Raw genomic sequence first — 19,401 nt, 5'->3', positions numbered from 1 at the left:
TAACCCGCACTGTGGGGTAAAGATTGATAAACAAGGTTGCATCCTCGCAGCCAGAAAAAAAGTACCACGTATTGTCGCCTTCGGCGAGCGAGAGTTCCCCCTGCGTTCGAAAGCTAGAAGTAGAAAAGACACAATCCACCCTCTCCCAGCGACACGGCTATACCAACGGCTCGACCCCATTCGCCTCAGGCCATCCCACCACCACTATCTCTGTGCAGCAGCAATGGCCATAAAACATGCCTCCCCAGTGACCGTTTCCCTCCACGACCTCCAATCCAACAACATACCCTTTCAAACCCTTCTCGCCGCCTTCGGTCCCGACAGCCTAGGCATACTCGTCGTAAAAGACCTCCCACCAAACTTCACCACCCTTCGCACAAAAGTCCTGTCCAATTCCTCCCGTCTAGCCGCCCTCCCACCAACCACCTTGTCGCAACTCACCAAACCCTCGGCAAAATACCTAGTAGGCTGGTCTCACGGCGTCGAGACCCTACGACCAGGAGTCATCGACACAGCAAAAGGAAGCTACTACATCAACTGCGCCTTCTATCAGTCTCCCGACCTCAACGGCGCAGATGCGACCAAATTTCCTGGGTTTGAAGAATACACAGCGCCCAACGTCTGGCCTGAGGACAGTCACATCCCAAGCTTTCGAAGTGATGCAGAGGATCTGATAAGTCTGATCATCGACACGGCGGTGCTTGTGGCGAGGGCGTGCGATCGGTTCGCGGAGCACGCAATTTCGGGGTATGAAGATGGGTATCTAGAGAGAGTAGTGAAGGGAAGTACGACGACGAAGGCGAGACTATTGCATTATTTCCCCATACCGGTCCAAGATCAGAGCACACAGAGCAATGGGTCCTCACAGAACACGCACTCCAACAGCAACAGCAGCCAGGACACGGAGGAAAAAGAGGTCGACGACTCATGGTGCTCAACGCACCTCGACCACGGCTGTCTCACGGGCCTGACGAGCGCAATGTTCATCGACGAAGCATCGGAAGACACAGAACTTCCTGCCTCACCGGATCCAAAGTCGGGCTTATACATACTCTCGCGATCCGGCCAGATCCACAAAGTCAGCATCCCGAGAGATTGTCTTGCCTTCCAGACGGGTGAGGCTCTAGAGCTCATCACGCGAGGCAAGTTCAAGGCTGTGCCGCATTTCGTCAAGGGTGTGGACCCGAAAAACTGTGAGTCCAGCAGCAGGATTGCGAGGAATACGCTGGCTGTCTTCACGCAGCCTAACCTAGATGAACTCGTGGATGCCGAGACGGCTCTCACGTTTGGCGAGTTTGCTAGAGGGGTTGTGAAAGAAAACACTGCTGGCTAAGGAGGAAGAAACGCGGTGTAGGAATTCATACGTTGATACCCTTTTTCTCGATTGATCTGATGCTCATGTGCAAGACCATTCAGAGTGCCTGTCGAGACCTAAGCCGACCGTCCATCCCTTCGACAAGAAATTGGCAGGCATCCATTATTACTGCTGCAAGGTCGCTCCGCTGTTTTTCGAAGCATTTTGGACCACAGCCAGCCCAGCCCCAAACGCCTCGCTTCGAAGAACAAGTTTCCTGTCATAAGAATCGAATAAAGCACATACGCCATACTTTTCGGTGGGCTAGAAATGCAAAGCCAAAAATTACCGTCCTGTCTGCATGCATGTACCAGCCTAGCTCGCTATGTTGTGTCGTAATGGATAAGAAAAGCAAAGGGCAATCTACCTTGCTGCTTCGGTCTGTGATCTTGACAAAGACAGAGGCGCACTGTTAAGGACTGCCAGATGGGCATTCATGGTGTCGGGATCATTAAGAATGTCGTGGGGCTCGTCATAAATGTGACCGTGGGAAGACTGTGCTGTAGGTGGAGATGACAGTGAAGGGGTTGTTGCAGGTGTGAAGTCGAGATCTCCTGTGTGGTCGGATACAGTACCGAGTACTTGAGGCTCCAACTCTTGAACAGCGGCCAGGATAACATCGACGTCAACGGTGTGCCGCTCAAGTGCATCTTTCAGCCACTGCTCCCATTCTTCACTAATTGCCAGTGAGGTCCCAGTTAATCGTTCTTGCATGGCATCCCGGACCAGGCCGACAATGTCATACTCTGAACTTCCTGACTGGTCATCGGTGGGCTGCTGAGGTTCGGGCATATCTGTGTCTTCGACCTCGTCGGCTTCAGGAATCGCGGTGTAAGCCGGTGATGCTGGGCCCGGGGCTGAACGACTCCAATCCTCCCACACCGCCCTGGGACCGGATCCGCGGGTCGTTGTAGGGAGGTCGTTGCCGGTCGTAGTCTTGACTTCCGTTTGTGCCTCCCGCTCGTATCTTTCTTTGGCCGCTCTTGTCCCTTCCCATTGACACAGACTCAGAATCTCATCATTGGTCAACCCCAAATCATCAAACACACGGAACAGCCTCCTATGCCAAGTGTGTCTCGACAGCCGGCGGCGGTGCGGAAGATAGGTGTAGTCAAGACCTGGATATTGTGCTTCTAGTGTGTCCAGAGCCCCATAGTATGTCTGTACCTCTGTTCGGATCTCTGCCACAATGTGACGGTGGACGAATGCATAGAAGGAACTTGGATCCCCTTGCTTGGGCTTGGGGAACGTTCTTTGGTAGATCAACTCGGGTATGGACGGTTTCCGCATCGTCTAGGCTTGGTGGTCGGTTCGAGGGCTGCAGTGGAAGGCTGTGTCGTTGCTGGTCTCAGAGCATACCCGGTTCGCATGCAACAACGGTAGGGAGCAAGGGGCAAATGTGTCTTGGATGTCTCCAGAGCAGATATTTGATGCCTTGGACTTATTGTGGCTTTGCTGGTCAGGAGGAAGGCTTTCGAGTGGAGGTAATACACCTTCCAGGTGGCAGGTGGCAGGTGACAGAAGCGTATGCCTACGTAGACTTGTATTCGGGCTGGTTCAATGGATCTCGCAAAGCGGAGGAATGATTCGGATAGTTCTCGTTTTGGTCAGGCACCGCCCACAATCCTCACTAACTGCTGCTGGCGAGCTTCAACTGAGACAGCGACGTATGTTTCGGTTATCGAATGCGTGAGTGGATGGGTCACAAGCAAACAACGACTGCGTTGGCTCTACGAAGGAAAAGAAGAGTGAAGATGCGGGATAAGTGGAAGATGCAGGTGCAGTAAGAATGGTTCGTGCTTTTCTTGTCTTGCCTCAATGCCACATCAGCAACTAAGAATTGGCAAACCAAACACGTATTGCATCTGGATTCCAAACCCTTTCAAGCGTGCAAGCGCCGTTTTTTCTTGTATCGTCAGGTGGTCAGGTCCAGTTGAACCGTGTGGTGCATGACCGCCTGTCCGACCCGTTTCCAATCGGACAGGCAAATGAGCCGGCCTACATTACGCCCCAAGAGCCTCCCAAGCCCTGCGTGGCCCGCCTATCGCCAATCCATCGTGCAAGCATTTCCGGTACCATCACCTCATACGTCCATTCCGTCGTCCCTGCATGGTATGCGGCTTCTGTCGGCTTAACCTTCTCCGCGACAACGAATCGACTGGCTGACATGCTTCAAGCCACGTTCTTCTGCTTTAGGAGACCTCATCCGGAGCATCTGGGGCCGGCTACGAAGTACCAGGACTTTGTACGTAGGAGTCCCTGAGCGAACGTGAGCGAACGCAGTTGAGACACTCGTAATCCGCCATGTCGACCTTTAATGGCATCGTCAGGGAGTTTCCTGAAATCAGGATCGACTACTTCAGGTCACATCCCAACAGGCCACCACCGAAAGCATACTTTCTCAGCCATATGCACAGCGATCATATCGTGGGTCTCGAATTCGTCAAAGGTACATTTGTGTACTGCACGACGACCACGAGGAATATCCTACTCAAGCTGGAGAAGTATCCACACCGTATCAATTTCGTAAAGGGCATACTTGAATCACGAAAGCTGCACTACCACCATCTCGACACCATTCTCAGACCGCTGCCACTCCAAACAGCGACAGAAATTGAGCTGTCTCCGAAATCAACAATAAGAGTCACGTTGCTGGACGCCAACCACTGTCCCGGTGCAGTAATGTTCCTCATTGAAGGAAATGGAAAAGCCGTCGTTTACACAGGAGACATCAGATCAGAACCCTGGTGGGTGACTTCGATTGTGCAGAATCCCGTGTTACTGCCTTATGCGTGTGGTCTGAAGACCCTGGATTGCATCTATTTGGACACGACGTTCGCTTCTCGTGAGGAGCCGTATCGTGACTTTCCAACAAAAGCTGAAGGAATTAAAGAGCTGCTCGACAAAGTTGATCAATGTCCTCCAGATACAACCTTTTACTTCCGAGCTTGGACGTTAGGGTACGAAAATGTGTGGACTGCCCTGTCGAACTTTCTTCAGTCACGCATACACGTAAATGAGTATCAACTTCGAATACTCGGACCCGACAAAAAGCATGGACCTACCGGGTATACTGAAGAGGCAGCACTTACAGGTTACAAAGTCGGACACAGCCAAATGCCCGGATGTCTAACTAAAGACAATAGCAGCAGAATTCACAGCTGCGAGCCTGGCCTGCAATGCCATCAGCAATTGAGCAAGCAACAAAATGTTGTGTGGATCACACCGATCATCACGAGACTGAAAGATGGTACTGAGGTCTTAGAAATTGGAGCAGGAGGCGGAGGAGGCGATCTTTATCAAGAAGCAGACCTGAAAATGGAGGACACGGCAACCCTTCAACAGCTTGGGGAGTTTTGCGCGCAGTACACGGACGACGAAAAGGTGAGATCGGATATACAAGACGTGGTTGAATATGCTTCGAGGTTTGGAAACTTCTCCGTGACACTTGAAGGGACTGAAATTCCCGATGCAAGCCTTGATGCGAAGATATCATTGAAAGACTTTGTGGCTCTCTTGTCGAAGAGGTGGGATGCCTCGAAACATCACATGAACCATGGACCACTCGGCAAGCTCGCAGGTCGTGGCGATACAATTCATTTTCCTTACTCTCGTCACTCGTCGTACATGGAATTGCGTCATCTGGTAAGCGTATTTCGACCAAAGGACATCTGCCCTTGTACTGTGGAGCCAGAAGTCTGGTCCGAGGAGGTTAGCATGCAGGTACTCTTTGGAGACGTTTGTTCTGGCAACGAATTCCATTTCGACAAGGAGTCACGAGCGACAGTAGAAGATTGGAAGGAACGACAAAGATTGAATGCACTAAGAGGTCAGAAACGGATATTCCGAGATGACGATGAGGTTGAACAGGAGACGCAAGAAACGCAAGACACTCACGCTACCCAAGAGACACATGGATCGTTGGAAGGCGACGAGGTGTTCGAAACCGCAAGGGCAGAAGTCAAAGAAGTTGGCCTTGAGGCTGCCGAACTAGGTGCTTCGGTGAAGCCATCTGTGTCGCCTGTCGAGGATACACAACCCGCTATCCGCAGCAATCTTGGGCCTGGCAGGCTGAAGGAGATCAGAGAAGCATTCCTCTGCATCAATGGTGGAAAGAACACAATTGACCATGAGGATGAACAGGCTTCTATCGCCCAGAGAGACTCTCGAGCAGACCATTCCAGGAAAATATTTGATGGGTACGACTTGTACCCTGAAATGGGAAGTGATGGTGAAGACTTCGACGATGGTTGGGATGACGAAGATCGGATATGGGCTAGGATGGAAGCCTACAATGCTGCAAGACGTTGTCTGGTGGTCAATGATGCTAAAAACTGGGATGACCTATCTCTACGCAGTGCTGGTCGGAAAGGACATGAGGAGGAAGAAGTCGAACTGTAACATATCGCTTCCAGCGTCGGCGCAGAGTGGACTGTGGGATTTTGGGCGTTGATGAGCGTTTTATGATACCCAGTCTCATGTAGACATGTTGGAAGGAGAACAAAGGTACGAGTATGTCGAGCCATATCACATACGGAACTAAGGCCGCTGTTTTTGTAAGTCCGAATTGTGCGACTGGCAGGGCCGAAGACGTCACCTCTCCAAAGTTCGAAGCTCTCTCCATCGATATCATTATTGTCTCTTAGTAATTGTGTCTGAGCCACGAAATCCCCTTCCACAACCACAGTCCTGTTCCCTCCTAGCTCGTCGATTTCCGATTCAGCTACAGGTCGTCGCCACAATGTTTGCCAGATCTGTGATCAGGTCTGCTGGACCACTGCGTCAGGTAAGTTGAGGCCTGCAGCATTGAATTGCTGACATCCTGGACCCTGTCTCTCCCATCCTCACTATGAGGGTTTCCTAGCTATTAGACCTGACAATCATGCTTCATCCAGAACTTCCGCAGCTACGCGACCGAAGCACCCAAATCCTCGTCCTCCACGCCCTTGATTGTCGGCGTCGCAGCTGTTGGCGCAGGTATCGCAGGCTACACATTCCTAGGCTCTAACAAAGCCTCCGCCGATGCACCGCCCAAGCCTTCCGAAGATGCGACGCATGCAGCAGAAACTACATCTGCAGCGAAGGCTTTCCGGGGTGGTGACCAAGGTTTCGTAGACCTCAAGCTCGCCGAGATCATTCCCTACAACCACAACACCAAGAGATTCAAGTTTGAGTTGCCCGGGAAAGATCAGGTCTCAGGGTTGACGGTCGCTTGTGAGTCCCTGTGCGCACCCACCGAGACGTCACGCGATCACTAATATCTGTACTACAGCTGCGGTCATTACGAAGTACCAGAGCCCCAAGCACGAAAAGCCCGTTATCAGACCCTACACGCCCATCAATGAGGAAGGTAAGTGATGGGAGCTTTGTCATTCCAAGAACAGATCGATGCTCACGATGTTTTCCAGATGAGCGAGGCTACGTTGAGCTTTTGGTCAAATCATACCCCAACGGCCCCATGTCTGAGCATCTGCACTCCATGGCTCCTGGCCAGATGCTCTCTTTCAAGGGCCCGATCCCCAAGTACTCCTGGGCCGCCAACAAGCACGAGCACATCACCTTGATCGCCGGCGGCACCGGAATCACCCCAATGTACCAACTCATCCGAGCTATCTTCAAGAATCCGGAAGACAAGACCAAAGTGTCGCTAATTTTTGGTAATCTCACTGAGAAGGATATCTTGCTGAAGGAGGAGTTGGAGAAGATCGAGAACGAGTTCCCTCAGCGTTTCCGCGCCTTTTACACAGTCGATACCCCACCCGAGAGTTGGCCTTACGGCAAGGGCCACATCACCAAGGAATTATTGAAGGAGGTTATCCCAGACCCAAAGAGCAACAACATCAAGGTCTTCGTGTGTGGCCCACCAGGAATGTACAAGGCCATCAGTGGACCCAAGGTTAGCCCTACAGACCAGGGCGACCTCTCCGGCATACTCAAGGAGTTGGGCTATACGAAGGAGCAGGTCTACAAGTTTTAAAGTCACGGATAGTGGATAGATATGCCGCCCGTGCTGCTCTCACACGACTGGCTCAAGGGCGTGTTCATCAAGGAACAGGAGCCCAGTTCGCATAATAAGCATGGCATCGGAAAGAGTACCCCGAGTACAGGCTCTGTGGCCGGGCAAAAGTTGTAAGTGTATACAAGAAAGACCAGAACTGGCCAACGTAGAGGCCAAATAATACTTGTATATAGGGTCTTGCTCCTGCAACCAACACTTCTTGCAAATGGTCAACCTCTCAATATGACAATCGAGAGGTTGCTGTCATAATAATCCACTGGCTTGCTTCTGTCCGCATAATTTGAGAAGAATCTCGACGTTCCGGTGATTGCTCCCGTCTCTGAAGCCGGGCATAAGCGCCAGCCACTGGTAAACACTTTCCCTCAACTCCTTGGGCATCCTTGGTGGCTCTTGGAGGACCTTCTCGAAGCCATCAATCACCTTTTGAGCAACTTGATCGATGACAAGGTCCCCTGGATTGGTGACTTCGAGCCGTGACAGAGTTTTGGCAAGAGCAGACTTATACTCCACGAGAGAATTGACAGACACGCCCACAGTCCGGGGCCAGTTGGAACTCATCAAGTTCCAAGCGTCACCTGTCGAGCCTTGGTCACCAGAACCTCGAAAATCCGACCGCAGAACGACGGCAGGAATGTCCGCCATTTTGGAGAACATGTATTCGACCACGGTGCCTGCGTCGAGTTCGGCCCCATCGAATGTAAATAGGCCAAGGTCACAGGACAGTAGTGCACGGAGGTCCTCGTCTCTTATCGCGTGCGGACTTTGATCTCGTTGTTCGAGATCTTGTGGCAGAATGCCAATGAACTTTCCGGACGATTTTCGCTGGATGGCCTGAGATAGTAGCGTGTTGGTATGCAGTTCCGCCATGGTAAACAGCGGGCCGGCATGGTAGTAGGTGTATGATTTGGGAGGCTCAGAGATATCTTTTTGTGACGGGTCAAGGCTGGTGTGTGTCTCGAGCACCATGCTAACATCGCGCTGGCCTGACATTCTTGCGAATTTGTACACGTGCTAATTCTCATAAGCAACAATGATTGAAGCAAACACGTGAAAAGTGATTGATTGATAAAGGTACGTATATCAACGCTACCGTATCCCTAACTTTAGATACCTCGGCAACAACGACACAGCGCCCGTGCTTGGCCAAGGCTGCGCTTAACTTATTGCTTTCTTCCTGCATCTTCCTTACCACAATCATTGTGATGCATCTTGACTCGATGTCCAAGCTGAAGTACACTCCGCTTGCAGGCACTGAATTGCAAGGAGTTCCCACTTGATAGTCTTGGAGCCTTGCATCATCTCCACGCCACAGCACAGCACATGGGGTAAGTTACGCCGGATGGTCGAGAAGCGTTATTTTGTGCATCCCCAAAGCTGCCTGCTGGCGAGGGTTGGTCAGCATGGATTATGCACTGTGCAGAATGGCTCTCGCGTGTGACTGTGGTTGCTCAAGAATGTCCTAGACATCTATCACCCCAGCAGAAGGCTGACGGAACTCCCTCAACGCCCAAAGGGACCTGGTCAGTGCTTTGGTGCAGCTCAGCGAGGCCCACCTAAAGTCACGGCTCGTATATTTTCACTTTCGGACGAATCGTTTCTCCATTGTTCCGACGGCACTCCCTGATCCGGACGGGATCTCATAAGCCATCATAGTCCGCCTCGAATAGCAGAATAGCCGGCTCTGGTGAATACAATGGTAGGTCAACACTAAAACTATAAGAAGACTCTGGGCCACGGCAGCCCTACCAAAAAACAAGCAAAAGACGACTCGACAAACCACAGTAAGACTGCGACTCGCGATCGAACCAGCAACCATGGCGCCTCCTACCAAGGAAGAACTTGACTCTCTGGCCGTCGTAGATCCCGAGATCGATGCAGTAAGTGATCATTCGCGAATCCTCAAGCGATGCGTTCTTTCACTTACCTATAGCAGATCGTCAAATCCGGGAAATTCCCCAAGCTCGACTACTCATCGCCAGACGCAATCCATCAATTACGAGCCATGGAGGCGATGTTCCCACCACCTCCGGCCATTCCAGAAGTCATCGAGTCGAACCTCAAGTTTACTGCCCGTGATGGCAGCGAGCTCAATCTATTCGTCTTCAGTGCATCAGCCCCAACCGCGAAACCGAAGCCGCTGGTCATCTTCTACCACGGAGGTGGTGGTGTCATGGGCAACGCGTACTCTGTTGCTGGTCTCGCTCGCGATCTGGTGTTGGCACACGACTGTGTAGTCGTAAGCCCCCAGTACCGCCTTGCGCCCGAGCACGCTTTCCCTACCGGCGTGACCGATGCCCTTGACGCATTCCAACACGTATCCACGAAGGCATCGTCTTTCGGCGCCGACCTCTCTGCCGGCCTGATCATCGGCGGCGTTAGCCAGGGCGCGCGTCTAGCTGCAGTCATCGCACTCCAGGCCAAAGACTCGACCACCACGCCGAAGATCACAGGTATATACTTTTCGGCCGGCTCATTCATCCCCTCCAAAGAAACCGTGCCGGACAAGTACAAGGAGTCGTATGTGTCGCGAACTGACGAGCGTTGTCTGACGGCACCCCTTCTTGGCGAAGACATGAAGGCTCTCTTCGACAGAGAGTATGCGCCGGACGTGAGCTCGCCGATCCATGCCGCGTTCAACACACAACCCATGTCCAAGCATGCGGGCATCGCGCCGAAAGTGTATTTCCAGATCTGCGGTATGGACATGCTCCGGGATGACTCGTTCATTTATGCTGCCATCTTGGAGGACTTGGGCGTCCAGACTCGTGTGGACGTTTATCCTGGCACACCGCACACTTTCTGGAGCTTGTTCCCCATCAAACAGGCACAGACGTGGAAGGCTGATAAAACCAGAGGTGTGGGCTGGTTACTTGGGAGGGAGACCTAGGGTCGTGATAGCCGAAGGTGCATTAGCAACAAAAGCTTGCATTGGCTCAAACGTGGCAACAACAGCCGTTATCTTTTGAATCAAGAATCTCCGGTCCATCATCTTGCTAGCCCGTATATGTCTACCCACGCTCTCATCTCCTTGATCCCCCAGACCACCTTAGGGCGGTCGCTCACATAACAAAACTCCCACCATCAGTCCTAATCACCGTCCCAGTAACATTTCGATCCTTCATAGCATAAAGATAACTCTCCGTCACGTCCTCAACCTGTCCCACCTGCCCCGTCGCCATCTTGTCCCCAAACGCCTTCAGGGCCTTCGCTTTATCCTCCTCATTTTCGAAAGCGCCATCCCACAATTCCGTCTCAACAGCACCAGGCTGGATCAAATTCACGCGGATAGGCTTCAACTCCAACGCGAGGTTTCTCGTCATACCCTGCAGTCCAGCCGCATACGACGCCACGGTCGTCCAGTTGTTGTTAGGATGTTCTGCGACCGCACCCGTGGTGATGGTAATACTACTGTTCACACCCGGATTCAGGTGCGAGGCGCCGTACTTGGTGACGAAGAACGGTGCGAAGAAGCGGACCATGCCGCATTTCTTGAAGAATGCTAAGTCCACGTCCGCTAGGGGTTTCATGCCCAGTGGATCGCCGGCCGTGAAGACGATGTGGTCTAGCTTGGTGTCGATTTTGTTGAAGAGATCCTTGATGTTGGATTCGAGGGTCTCTTCGGTGCCCAGGTCGCAGGCCAGGCCGACGATGTTGGTCTTTGCGTCCGGGTAGGATTTCTTGAGACGGTCGATGCTGGCGTTGACTTTGGCTTCGCGGGAGGATGAGAGGTATAGGTTGGATGCGCCGTGCTCGACGAGGGCTTCGGCCACGCCAAAGCCCAGGCCTGAGGTGCCGCCGACGATGAGGACGGATGTGCCGGCTAGTCTTGTGGTGTATTTGTGTGACGCCATTGTTGCTTCTTGTCTTCGAAGGTCTGGTACACAGTGTTGTTTGCCGTTGGATACTGGTGTTTCACAACTTTGACTTGTCTTACTTCGCGGTGTCTGGAGAATGTGCCGAGTCGTTCTGTTTGATCACACAAGTACCATGCACTTTGTCTGGACTTTCAGTATTCGAAGAACCGGGAGACGCTCGAGACTTATATACTTCAAGGCCAGTCAGCCTTTCGCTCAAGTCAGAACTTTTATCGAGGTTTGACGGATATAACACGATGGTAATCTACGTACAACACCCATATCTCCGCCGTCATAGAATGGAAGGATTTCGTTCGAAATAGTCGGCTTCGTGTCCACTCCATCTGCCGAAGCACGCGCAAATCGATAGGTACGAGTATTGACATCATGCCATTGGTTCATCCGGAGTGGTGCCGAAGTGGTCGTGATTGGATGGAATCGCGCAACTTCCATTTCGGGATGAAGACGTTCGTCATATTATATAATGCACAATGCATGCTACACAAGTGAGGTAAGCAAACTCGATAGAAACTCCTATTTGAGCGATCCGGATATTAGCCCTTACAGCAGAAGTGAGTGATGTGTGCCCTGAAGCATGAACGAGACGTCTCGTCTGAACGCCGTAGGTGTAGGTTTAGAGTGCAAGAGCATGAGAAGATCATCCGACTGACAAATGCAAGGGCAAGAGTTCTAATCATGCCCGAACGGCCTAATATCAGTATGCTAAGAAGTCTCCGATGTTGCAAAGAGGACATGTATCGTCCCTCACTTCCAGAGATCCTGAAAATCATCAAATCCATGAGACGCCAGCGCTTCGTAATTGTCGTTAGATCGTATCACATAACCCGCCATCCCTTCACTGGTCATATTCCTGTCCCTGAGTTCCCACGGCGTGGATAGCAGCCATGACATCCAATGCGGCAAGTTGACTATGACTAGTCGGCAAGTCCATGGGCCCAGCCCACCACGGGCCATACTGATCTTGCCCATTACAATTGCGCGTCAGCAGACTGTGAAACTGCCACTGCACGAATGTGATGATCTGACCCTGCAGCCCGGTATTGAGGCCCTCGTTTCGTAAAAGCATATACAGCTTAGCCAAATTGCGCAGAAGAATGGCCTTGAACCCAATGGCGTCGCAGTCCTGGGAGGCCGGTGTCGGGTCGGCGCCAGTGCCGGGATACGCGTCTCTTTCCGTGAGCGTGCCGTCGCCATCGATCCAAGTCGTCCGGTTCATCGCGTTGAGCGCCATGTTGCTCGCAAGATTCATATAGGTTTGCATCTGACCCTGGTCGGTGCCATTGCTTTTCATGGCGTTATAGATTGCGATGGACGCTCCAATGGCTTGCCCTGTGTTGTACGTGAAGCTCCAGTCAAAGGTTTGTCCCGTGGCAAGATCAATGTGGTCCAGCACGAGGTTCTCATCTGGCACGTAGCGGCATCGCAGAATCCAACCGAGGGTGTACTCTGCGTACTCGAGGAGTGCCTCACGTGTGGGCCCGGGCTCGGCTTGACATGCCAGTCTTGCCGAGAGCTCCGAGAACAGACCTGCGGTAATCGCGTTGACTTGCGTCTCGTTGGTCTTGTTGGTCCACATGACTGCACCTGCCATGTCAAGGCCGTTGATGTTGTATCTACCTGGCGAGACCACGTACTGCTGAACGTGATTCCAAATGGCTTCGGCGACATTCAGGTGCTGCGCGTTCTGTGTGAGTTCGTACATTTCCAACAGACAGATCGACCACCACATGGAATCGTCATTCATCTCGTTGATGCAGTCGGCCTGGTTGGCTTCAACCGTGGATATGAGAGTGTCCAGCACATCGGCGTTGGAAGTCGTGTTTGACCATGTATCGTGTAGAGCGACTGCGGTATAGCCGTTGGCGACTTGCCAGTACGTGAGCCCGTTGATCTGACCGATTTCATCTTGCTTTGAAGCCAGGAACACGTTTATAGCTGGCTGAGTTATATTCAGTGGATATCCGCCACCACTTGCTAAAGAGAGCGTCATTGTTGGTTTGTGTTGGAAGAAAGGATGGCTTCCCACTTGAGACTCTTTTCTTACCTGACTCCTCAACAGCGCATGGGGTTTTTGACCTCGAATGAGGCGAGGCGCCTTCACTCAATGTCAAACGCGGCCGTTCCATGTCCTCTTTGTGTCATTGTTGACACTGCATGAACATTCAGTTACACCGGCGTCTGGATGAATCGTAGTCAGGAATAGGTGACATAACGGTGAGCCTTTTCAAGTCCGATTGGTTGCGAGGTATGTGAACGCCATATGCAGGTGACTTACCCAACCGGAGCCAACCGGCAGATCCGACTTAGATCGACATGAAGATGAAGGTAAAGGTGAAGGCGAACGTGAAGCAGAGAGGTCGTCCTTGAATGGGATCCTTTGAAGTGTGGAGTAACCTGGACGGGTTCCAACGTAACTCATACCAAATCGGGCATCTTCTCCCCGCTATCTCCGTCCAAAGACGTACAATGCTCCACATTGCCATATGCTCCAGAGCTTAGTGCGAGTATTGAGGTGAACAGTCTCATCTTGCCTTGCATGAGGGTATATATAAGTGCCCAGATGCTTCGCAATGCACTCTTCCATTTCTTCAACACCCCTTGACAGACACTACCTTACCATATCCTCATTCACAATTTCACCCCTCAACGTGACAATGACTTCTTCAATGTCAACGATCCTCTTGTTCGGCGGTACCGGCGGTATAGGTGAATCCTTTGCTCGGGCCTTCAACAAGATGGGCAAGAAGGTCATCATCACTGGTCGCCGTGAAGACCGCCTCGCGACAGTCGCGAAAGAAGTGCCCGGTCTGGAGACCTATGCCATGGACAACAGCGACTTGGCCGCATTACCAAAGCACGTCGAGACCATCCTCTCCAAATGGCCCAACATCGACACCGTGTGGGTGAACTCGGGAATCCAGTACCAGGGCAACTTCAAGTCGCTTGTCAACTTCAGCGACGAGAAGATCATCAACGAGATCAACACCAACTTGACAGCTCCCGTCATCCTCGCTCGCCACTTCATTCCACATTTGATCTCACTCAAACGTGAAGCCAACTTCCTCATCACCTCAAGCGGCATCGCCTTCGTTCCGTTTGGCATGTTTCCCGTCTACTCGCCAACAAAGGCCGGTGTGCATTCGTTCCTTGTCGGCCTCAGACAGACATTAAAGGACACGAACGTCAATGTCATAGAGATAGTGCCGCCGTACGTCCGGACCGATCTTGATGCGGAGAATCGACTGTGGCACGTCATTACGCCAATGGAGCTGGACGATTATACCCAAGAGACGCTGAAGGTCCTCGAAAAGCCGGCCAAGGAGATCAAAGAGGCTCCTGCCGGGTCTTCTGCTAAAAGCGTACAAGCCTGGAGGGAGGCATTTGACCCCGTATTGGCAGCCAGAGGGGCAAGCGATTGAGCCTTCTCGGTCCGTGGAAGGTCCAGTCTTTCTTCAAAACCCAGGTAGACATCAGTGCCATAGATTCTAACCGGTGTGCCTGATCCACATTCATGCAAGAGAACTGGCCCCATCGCTTCGATTTGTATATTGCAGGTTCCCGCCTTTTTGCGAAGCTCTCCCGTTGATTGTCCAGCCCTGCTCATGCCTTGCCTACCTCTGTCCTTAGGCGGTCAGCGATAGTACCGGTACCAGATATTGCCACTCTTTATATATTAAACTCACGGAAAACTGGTCACCAATTCCTCACTGGCTCTGGGTCTCTTCGAGGCTATCAAACTAGCACCGGGCTAGAAGGCGTGTCAGTGACGAATTAGTCGCCAGTTCGATCCTCGTTCAATCCACACAAAAAGTCGACTTTTCGATTCAATTATCGACGACAAAATTCTAGGTCTTATCTGGTCAAACTAGCACCGGGCTAGAGGGCGTTAAGACTTCGATTCGAACCCCTTTGATCCTGCGAACCCGGATCTCGGAAAAAGCCTGCGAACCCGGCTTTCACTTACCATGACCCCTACTCAACAGGGTTCATGGCAAAGTTTTTGTCGTTTAGAACTTTGATGTCACTTTTTGGGAATTGCTGATGCTTGAGCGCGGATGCTTGCTTAGTTAGCTGAGAAGCAACCACTGAATAACCATGGCGACTGCAATGGTAAGATATCATGCTTTCCTGTTTGGTGCATCCGGCGAGCGATCCTTCAGTGGCACTTGAGGATCGCTTGCCGGCTCAGAGTCCGGGTCGTTTTGCTTTGGGTTTGGCTGCGGCAACTTTGACGATTGAGCATCAGTTGTACTCTTGTCAGCGTTCTTTGGATCAGGCGACGATTCACCCTCCTTTGCGGGCTCGCCGCTGTCTCCCTTAGTTGGAGCATCTCCATCCTCTTTCTTGTCCTGGCCGTTGTCTTTAACTTTTTCCTCTCCCTTCTTTGGCTCCGCTTTTGGCTGTGGCGGAGCTGTCGCAGGACTTTCATCCGGATCGGGAGCTACCGGAGCAGGTGCTGGCGCAGGCGCTGGCACCGATGGCGTCGTCGCAGGAGCGGCTTCTCCTGCAGGCGCAGGAACAGCAACTGGAGGTGCTGGTGTAGGCACCGGGACAGGTGCAATTGGATGTGAGACGCCATGTTTTATGTTTGTGCCATTACCCTCGAAGCCAGCAGCCGCAACCTCGTACATGTCAGGATTGTTGATTGTATTTGTCCTGATGGCCCGATCGTATAATCTGGTAAGCCTAGCAACCTCGCTACGGACACTCACTCGGTCATCCGTATCAATCTCATCGTAGCCGTGCACATGACGTGCAATACCCAGCCACATGACTTCGGAGTTTTCGATTTCGTCCACGACCCGCTCCAGGTCGTCTCGGTACATGCGTGCACGCATGGGCTGGCCTCGAGATTTCAGATACGCCACCAGCCCGGCAATGACAGTATTCAAGGCTCCAAAGATGGTGATCAGGATATGCGAGGATCTCGAAGCACCCAATGCGGTTAGCGCGGCCCCAAGTACGACTTGAGTCAGTAGAAGTGTGCTAGACAACGAGGCAGTCGCAAGATATGTGAAGCGCTGGCTGCCCAGCTGACGAGTGACTCGTCCATACAATGACTTCTTCGGTACTGGCTGCTTTTTACCCTGTAGCTCAGGGGCAGAGGACGGGACACCAACGAGCATGCAAAACTGCTGGTGCGGGTCTGCAGACGGATATTCCTCGCTGTCGCCATAGGCGTAGGAACCCAGCAGCGGTGTGCGCTCGTTGGTCATATTGACGGTCGCTCTCGGGGAAGTCAGACAAACAGGGGGGATCGAGCTGGTATTTTGAGATGCCCGACTGCTGAACACACCTTAAGCAAAGCTATGCGAAGGTTTGTTATGTGTAGCGCCTGGTACCGACGGGCTGAAAAGGCGCGTTTAAGATCAACTGAAAACTCTGAACAAACTATGCTTGCTCGAAACGCTGCAGAAACGAATGCTGATGAACAAAGATGCAAAGACGACGACGCAAGGAATTGAGGCAGCGAGAGCTCTCAGCCTGATAAGGAAAGAAAAGGAAGCTGCAAGCTCTTTCAGCTCTCACGATCGGCTTGCCATGACAGATCGACGCGCCGCCCAGAAAAGAGGCGCCGTCCGACACATTCGGGGTTGGATCTTTGCCCGACTGGGAAAAGTCATAATAGATCGTCTCACCCGCCAGCATGGCGATAATGACTTATCATCATACTAAAGGACTTTTCGAGATTAAAGGAAAGAAGAAGGCATGGCGAGTGCGGAGGAGAATTTGGGTGTTATTGGAGGGTGTAAAGTGCATCAATTTGTCTCTTCGGGTAAGCGCGAACAGGTCGATCGACAGCAGCTCGTATGCTAAGTGTCCGTGCAGGATCATATAAAACGAGGTAAGGAAGATGGTTCATTCTGAGGCATAGCTATATTGCAGCTAATTCGCATTTTCGAACATGATAAGCGATCATGAAGAGTTCCGAGACATACTCAATATCCGATTCAACAGACTTCCAGATGTATGGTGAAAAATCTGGATCATTACCGAAACACCTGCAGCGCCGTGCAGAGCAATCCTCGCAATACATGAAGTATGATCCAATAACACCGGTCAGTATCCAACTTGACATTAGTTCGGAATGAGATAACGTAAGGAAAAGTTCGTCAACACCCACGCAGCCTCATCACATCAACAGCGTCACCCCGAGGATATGGTCCAGAATCACTGGCACCTCACAGGGACTGACGGTACACCGCATCCTCCTCAACCATGCACCACGGTAGTCACTGACAACCAGCTGTCCAGGACCATGCCTACCACCCGACACCAGGATTCCACACACCCATAGCAGAAGGAGGCCACGACCTTCCCGGCGCGCCCAGCCCATGCACATGGCCCGCCAGTCCAGAACCAATGTGCAGTCCCGACCCAGGGCCCTTGATTGCCTTGTTATTTGCCGCAGCGGCCGCCGCCGTAGCCCTAGTCGGACACACAGTCGCAGCATGAACATGGTAGCAGCATTTATCCCACGTAGCAGGATCCTTCCACGGCTCGGCCTGGAACTGCCAAATCTTCTTCATAATATAACTGACCAGATCCGGGATCTTGAACAACTCCTCGAGATCCGCGCGATTGGGCTCATTTCTCTTCAACTCGTGGTACCACTTCGGATGCTTCATCATATGGTGCACAAGATGCTCCACGTAGAATCGCTTGAGCGGGCTCTTAGGCGGGCCCGTGAGGTGTGTGAGCGCCAGCGCCGAAAAGTGCGGCGGCTTGCACAGTTCGCCGTCACGCCGCGAGAACGCACCCCGGATGTTATCCATGATACTGTTCTGTAGTTCTTCCATACCGAATTTGTCCGCCATGCAGTAGGATGCCGACAGATCGCCCAAGTCAAAAGTCGGCTCCGTCCGCGCAGGTAGTTTGCTGCGGTAGATCCATTCGACTACTATCGAGAAAGCCTTCGGGTCGTCCTCGGGTAGGTAAAGTTCGTTCTTGTACCCTTCGTCGAAGCGGTCCTTCTTCAGGCACTTTTCCATAAACGGCGATCTTTCGCAGATGAGTTCGCGGTGCAGGAAAAACCGTTTGCGCTTGTGGCCGACATAGACGGTTACGATTTCCGAGGTCGTAAAACTAGAAATTGGCGACAATTGTCAGATGCGTGCGTTTGGCAATTCAGAACTGCTGCTCACTTTTCAAAGTCATCCTCATCATCGTCCTCGTACTCTTCATCCTCGCCTAGTTCGTCGTCGTCTAACAGCTCCTCCCCATCTTCTAGTGTTTCTCCATCGACTTGTTCTGCGGGTTCGGCATCCGTTCGCTTCTTCTCCTCGGTCTTTGCGACTGTAATCGTATCCTGTGGCTGAGTCGGGTGAGGTTGAGGTTGCGGTTGAGACTGAGACTGGCTGGTCGCTGTCGCTCGTGCTGCCGACCGAAGGCCCTCCATTGTGTCGGCGCAAGGTCACTATCGATGGGGAAGAAGAGCGGATGGAAGTGAGAGTGCGTCGGTTAGAACATCAGGCCGGATCAAGAGTGAGGTAAGGTGAGGTGCGGTGACATATCATGCGATGAGAAGGGGAATTTCATCCACTCGGAATTGCGACCGGAATCAAACCGTCGGAATCGATAACCCTCGGGCACTGGCAAAATGGTCCGGGCGCTGTTCTCCCTTTTTTTCACTTAATGAACTGGAAATGCCCGCCCGAAACGCCATACAATAAGTAGAACGCCGGGCCGAAGTGGGCAATGTCCGTCTCCCGAGTCCTTCTAAGTAGGTGTGGCAGGGCAATATTTCCAGTTTCAGATAGCCGGTGGACTTGCTCTTTTCCCCTCGGTCTGTTCGGCTCTCTCCGTCCTCGTGGGGCCGTTCCCACTGCACTTGACCGCACTGCTTTTACCTCAAGCTATATCGAAGTCAAGTCAATGGTGATTAACAAGAAGGGTACAAACTCCCTCCAAAATCCCTTCAACATTGTGACCGAGAGAGCGCGTCAACATCGAGGAAGGCCGGCACAGTACCTTCAAATGCCAATTGGCATGATCATGTGGCTGCAATGGGGCCGAATGTTGTGGCCCTGGTAGGTCTCAACCTTTCGTGTTCGCTTCAGGTACGACCACTGGTCACAGGTGCAGTATCTTTCCACAAGTTGCCCGATTTGTATACATAGAATGCCGTCGAACGCTGGCCATCGCATCGAGGT

General features: G+C 52.2%; 11 protein-coding genes across 11 annotated transcripts; 5 read left to right on the top strand and 6 right to left on the bottom strand.

The window, feature by feature from the left end:
* Positions 1–35: 35 nt before the first annotated feature.
* Positions 36–1,558, top strand: EDD37DRAFT_196884 (uncharacterized protein). Its single transcript, XM_062810148.1, has 2 exons — positions 36–1,350; positions 1,417–1,558. The coding sequence occupies exon 1, from the start codon at positions 224–226 to the stop codon at positions 1,331–1,333; it is 1,110 nt and encodes a 369-aa protein (XP_062665786.1). The 5' UTR covers positions 36–223; the 3' UTR covers positions 1,334–1,350; positions 1,417–1,558.
* A 159-nt stretch (positions 1,559–1,717) lies between these two features.
* On the bottom strand, positions 1,718–2,644 carry EDD37DRAFT_654458 (uncharacterized protein; the record flags this gene model as incomplete). Its single annotated transcript, XM_062818687.1, has 1 exon — positions 1,718–2,644. One exon carries the CDS (start codon positions 2,642–2,644, stop codon positions 1,718–1,720), a length of 927 nt encoding a protein of 308 aa, XP_062665785.1.
* Positions 2,645–3,220: 576 nt separating this feature from the next.
* Positions 3,221–5,920, top strand: EDD37DRAFT_196905 (DNA cross-link repair 1C protein). Its single transcript, XM_062810149.1, has 2 exons — positions 3,221–3,479; positions 3,532–5,920. Exon 2 carries the CDS (start codon positions 3,659–3,661, stop codon positions 5,753–5,755), a length of 2,097 nt encoding a protein of 698 aa, XP_062665784.1. The 5' UTR covers positions 3,221–3,479; positions 3,532–3,658; the 3' UTR covers positions 5,756–5,920.
* Positions 5,921–6,095: 175 nt separating this feature from the next.
* EDD37DRAFT_613600 (NADH-cytochrome b5 reductase 2) lies at positions 6,096–7,331 on the top strand (the record flags this gene model as incomplete). The annotated part of the gene is made up of 4 exons (XM_062815468.1): positions 6,096–6,140; positions 6,250–6,568; positions 6,627–6,704; positions 6,763–7,331. 4 exons carry the CDS (start codon positions 6,096–6,098, stop codon positions 7,329–7,331), a joined length of 1,011 nt encoding a protein of 336 aa, XP_062665783.1.
* Positions 7,332–7,436: 105 nt separating this feature from the next.
* EDD37DRAFT_196730 (uncharacterized protein) lies at positions 7,437–8,488 on the bottom strand. The gene has a single exon (XM_062810146.1). It carries the CDS (start codon positions 8,361–8,363, stop codon positions 7,617–7,619), a length of 747 nt encoding a protein of 248 aa, XP_062665782.1. The 5' UTR covers positions 8,364–8,488; the 3' UTR covers positions 7,437–7,616.
* Positions 8,489–9,187: 699 nt separating this feature from the next.
* EDD37DRAFT_654454 (Alpha/Beta hydrolase protein) lies at positions 9,188–10,260 on the top strand (the record flags this gene model as incomplete). The annotated part of the gene is made up of 2 exons (XM_062818686.1): positions 9,188–9,250; positions 9,307–10,260. The coding sequence occupies 2 exons, from the start codon at positions 9,188–9,190 to the stop codon at positions 10,258–10,260; spliced, it is 1,017 nt and encodes a 338-aa protein (XP_062665781.1).
* An 86-nt stretch (positions 10,261–10,346) lies between these two features.
* EDD37DRAFT_196755 (3-oxoacyl-reductase) lies at positions 10,347–11,566 on the bottom strand. Its single transcript, XM_062810147.1, has 2 exons — positions 11,501–11,566; positions 10,347–11,419 (listed from the first exon to the last, which is right to left on the bottom strand). The coding sequence occupies exon 2, from the start codon at positions 11,222–11,224 to the stop codon at positions 10,433–10,435; it is 792 nt and encodes a 263-aa protein (XP_062665780.1). The 5' UTR covers positions 11,225–11,419; positions 11,501–11,566; the 3' UTR covers positions 10,347–10,432.
* Positions 11,567–11,980: 414 nt separating this feature from the next.
* Positions 11,981–13,542, bottom strand: EDD37DRAFT_196673 (glycoside hydrolase). Its single transcript, XM_062810145.1, has 3 exons — positions 13,524–13,542; positions 13,293–13,468; positions 11,981–13,222 (listed from the first exon to the last, which is right to left on the bottom strand). Exons 2-3 carry the CDS (start codon positions 13,372–13,374, stop codon positions 12,084–12,086), a joined length of 1,221 nt encoding a protein of 406 aa, XP_062665779.1. The 5' UTR covers positions 13,375–13,468; positions 13,524–13,542; the 3' UTR covers positions 11,981–12,083.
* A 360-nt stretch (positions 13,543–13,902) lies between these two features.
* EDD37DRAFT_613595 (short-chain dehydrogenase/reductase-like protein SDR) lies at positions 13,903–14,667 on the top strand (the record flags this gene model as incomplete). The annotated part of the gene is made up of 1 exon (XM_062815467.1): positions 13,903–14,667. One exon carries the CDS (start codon positions 13,903–13,905, stop codon positions 14,665–14,667), a length of 765 nt encoding a protein of 254 aa, XP_062665778.1.
* Positions 14,668–15,017: 350 nt separating this feature from the next.
* EDD37DRAFT_196583 (uncharacterized protein) lies at positions 15,018–16,567 on the bottom strand. The gene has a single exon (XM_062810143.1). It carries the CDS (start codon positions 16,462–16,464, stop codon positions 15,367–15,369), a length of 1,098 nt encoding a protein of 365 aa, XP_062665777.1. The 5' UTR covers positions 16,465–16,567; the 3' UTR covers positions 15,018–15,366.
* An 858-nt stretch (positions 16,568–17,425) lies between these two features.
* EDD37DRAFT_196595 (uncharacterized protein) lies at positions 17,426–18,953 on the bottom strand. Its single transcript, XM_062810144.1, has 3 exons — positions 18,495–18,953; positions 18,394–18,434; positions 17,426–18,334 (listed from the first exon to the last, which is right to left on the bottom strand). Exons 1-3 carry the CDS (start codon positions 18,645–18,647, stop codon positions 17,512–17,514), a joined length of 1,017 nt encoding a protein of 338 aa, XP_062665776.1. The 5' UTR covers positions 18,648–18,953; the 3' UTR covers positions 17,426–17,511.
* Between the last annotated feature and the right edge of the window lie 448 nt (positions 18,954–19,401).

The sequence above is a fragment of the Exophiala viscosa genome (genome assembly GCF_022695815.1).
Source record: "Exophiala viscosa unplaced genomic scaffold EDD37scaffold_15, whole genome shotgun sequence".
Taxonomy (NCBI): Eukaryota; Fungi; Ascomycota; class Eurotiomycetes; order Chaetothyriales; family Herpotrichiellaceae; genus Exophiala; species Exophiala viscosa.
The sequence above is the reverse complement of the archived record's forward strand: the minus strand, read 5'-3'. Positions and strand labels throughout refer to the sequence as shown.

Coding starts and splice junctions, on each gene's coding strand:
- EDD37DRAFT_196673 (XM_062810145.1), bottom strand. CDS start 13,374: ATGGAACGGCCGCGTTTGACATTGAGTGAAGGCGCCTCGCCTCATTCG. Junction 13,223..13,292: donor ATGCGCTGTTGAGGAGTCAG/GTAAGAAAAGAG, acceptor CGCTCTCTTTAG/CAAGTGGTGGCGGATATCCA.
- EDD37DRAFT_196583 (XM_062810143.1), bottom strand. CDS start 16,464: ATGACCAACGAGCGCACACCGCTGCTGGGTTCCTACGCCTATGGCGAC.
- EDD37DRAFT_196884 (XM_062810148.1), top strand. CDS start 224: ATGGCCATAAAACATGCCTCCCCAGTGACCGTTTCCCTCCACGACCTC.
- EDD37DRAFT_196905 (XM_062810149.1), top strand. CDS start 3,659: ATGTCGACCTTTAATGGCATCGTCAGGGAGTTTCCTGAAATCAGGATC.
- EDD37DRAFT_196755 (XM_062810147.1), bottom strand. CDS start 11,224: ATGGCGTCACACAAATACACCACAAGACTAGCCGGCACATCCGTCCTC.
- EDD37DRAFT_196595 (XM_062810144.1), bottom strand. CDS start 18,647: ATGGAGGGCCTTCGGTCGGCAGCACGAGCGACAGCGACCAGCCAGTCT. Junction 18,435..18,494: donor ATGCCGAACCCGCAGAACAA/GTCGATGGAGAA, acceptor GAACTAGGCGAG/GATGAAGAGTACGAGGACGA. Junction 18,335..18,393: donor GATGAGGATGACTTTGAAAA/GTGAGCAGCAGT, acceptor GCCAATTTCTAG/TTTTACGACCTCGGAAATCG.
- EDD37DRAFT_196730 (XM_062810146.1), bottom strand. CDS start 8,363: ATGTCAGGCCAGCGCGATGTTAGCATGGTGCTCGAGACACACACCAGC.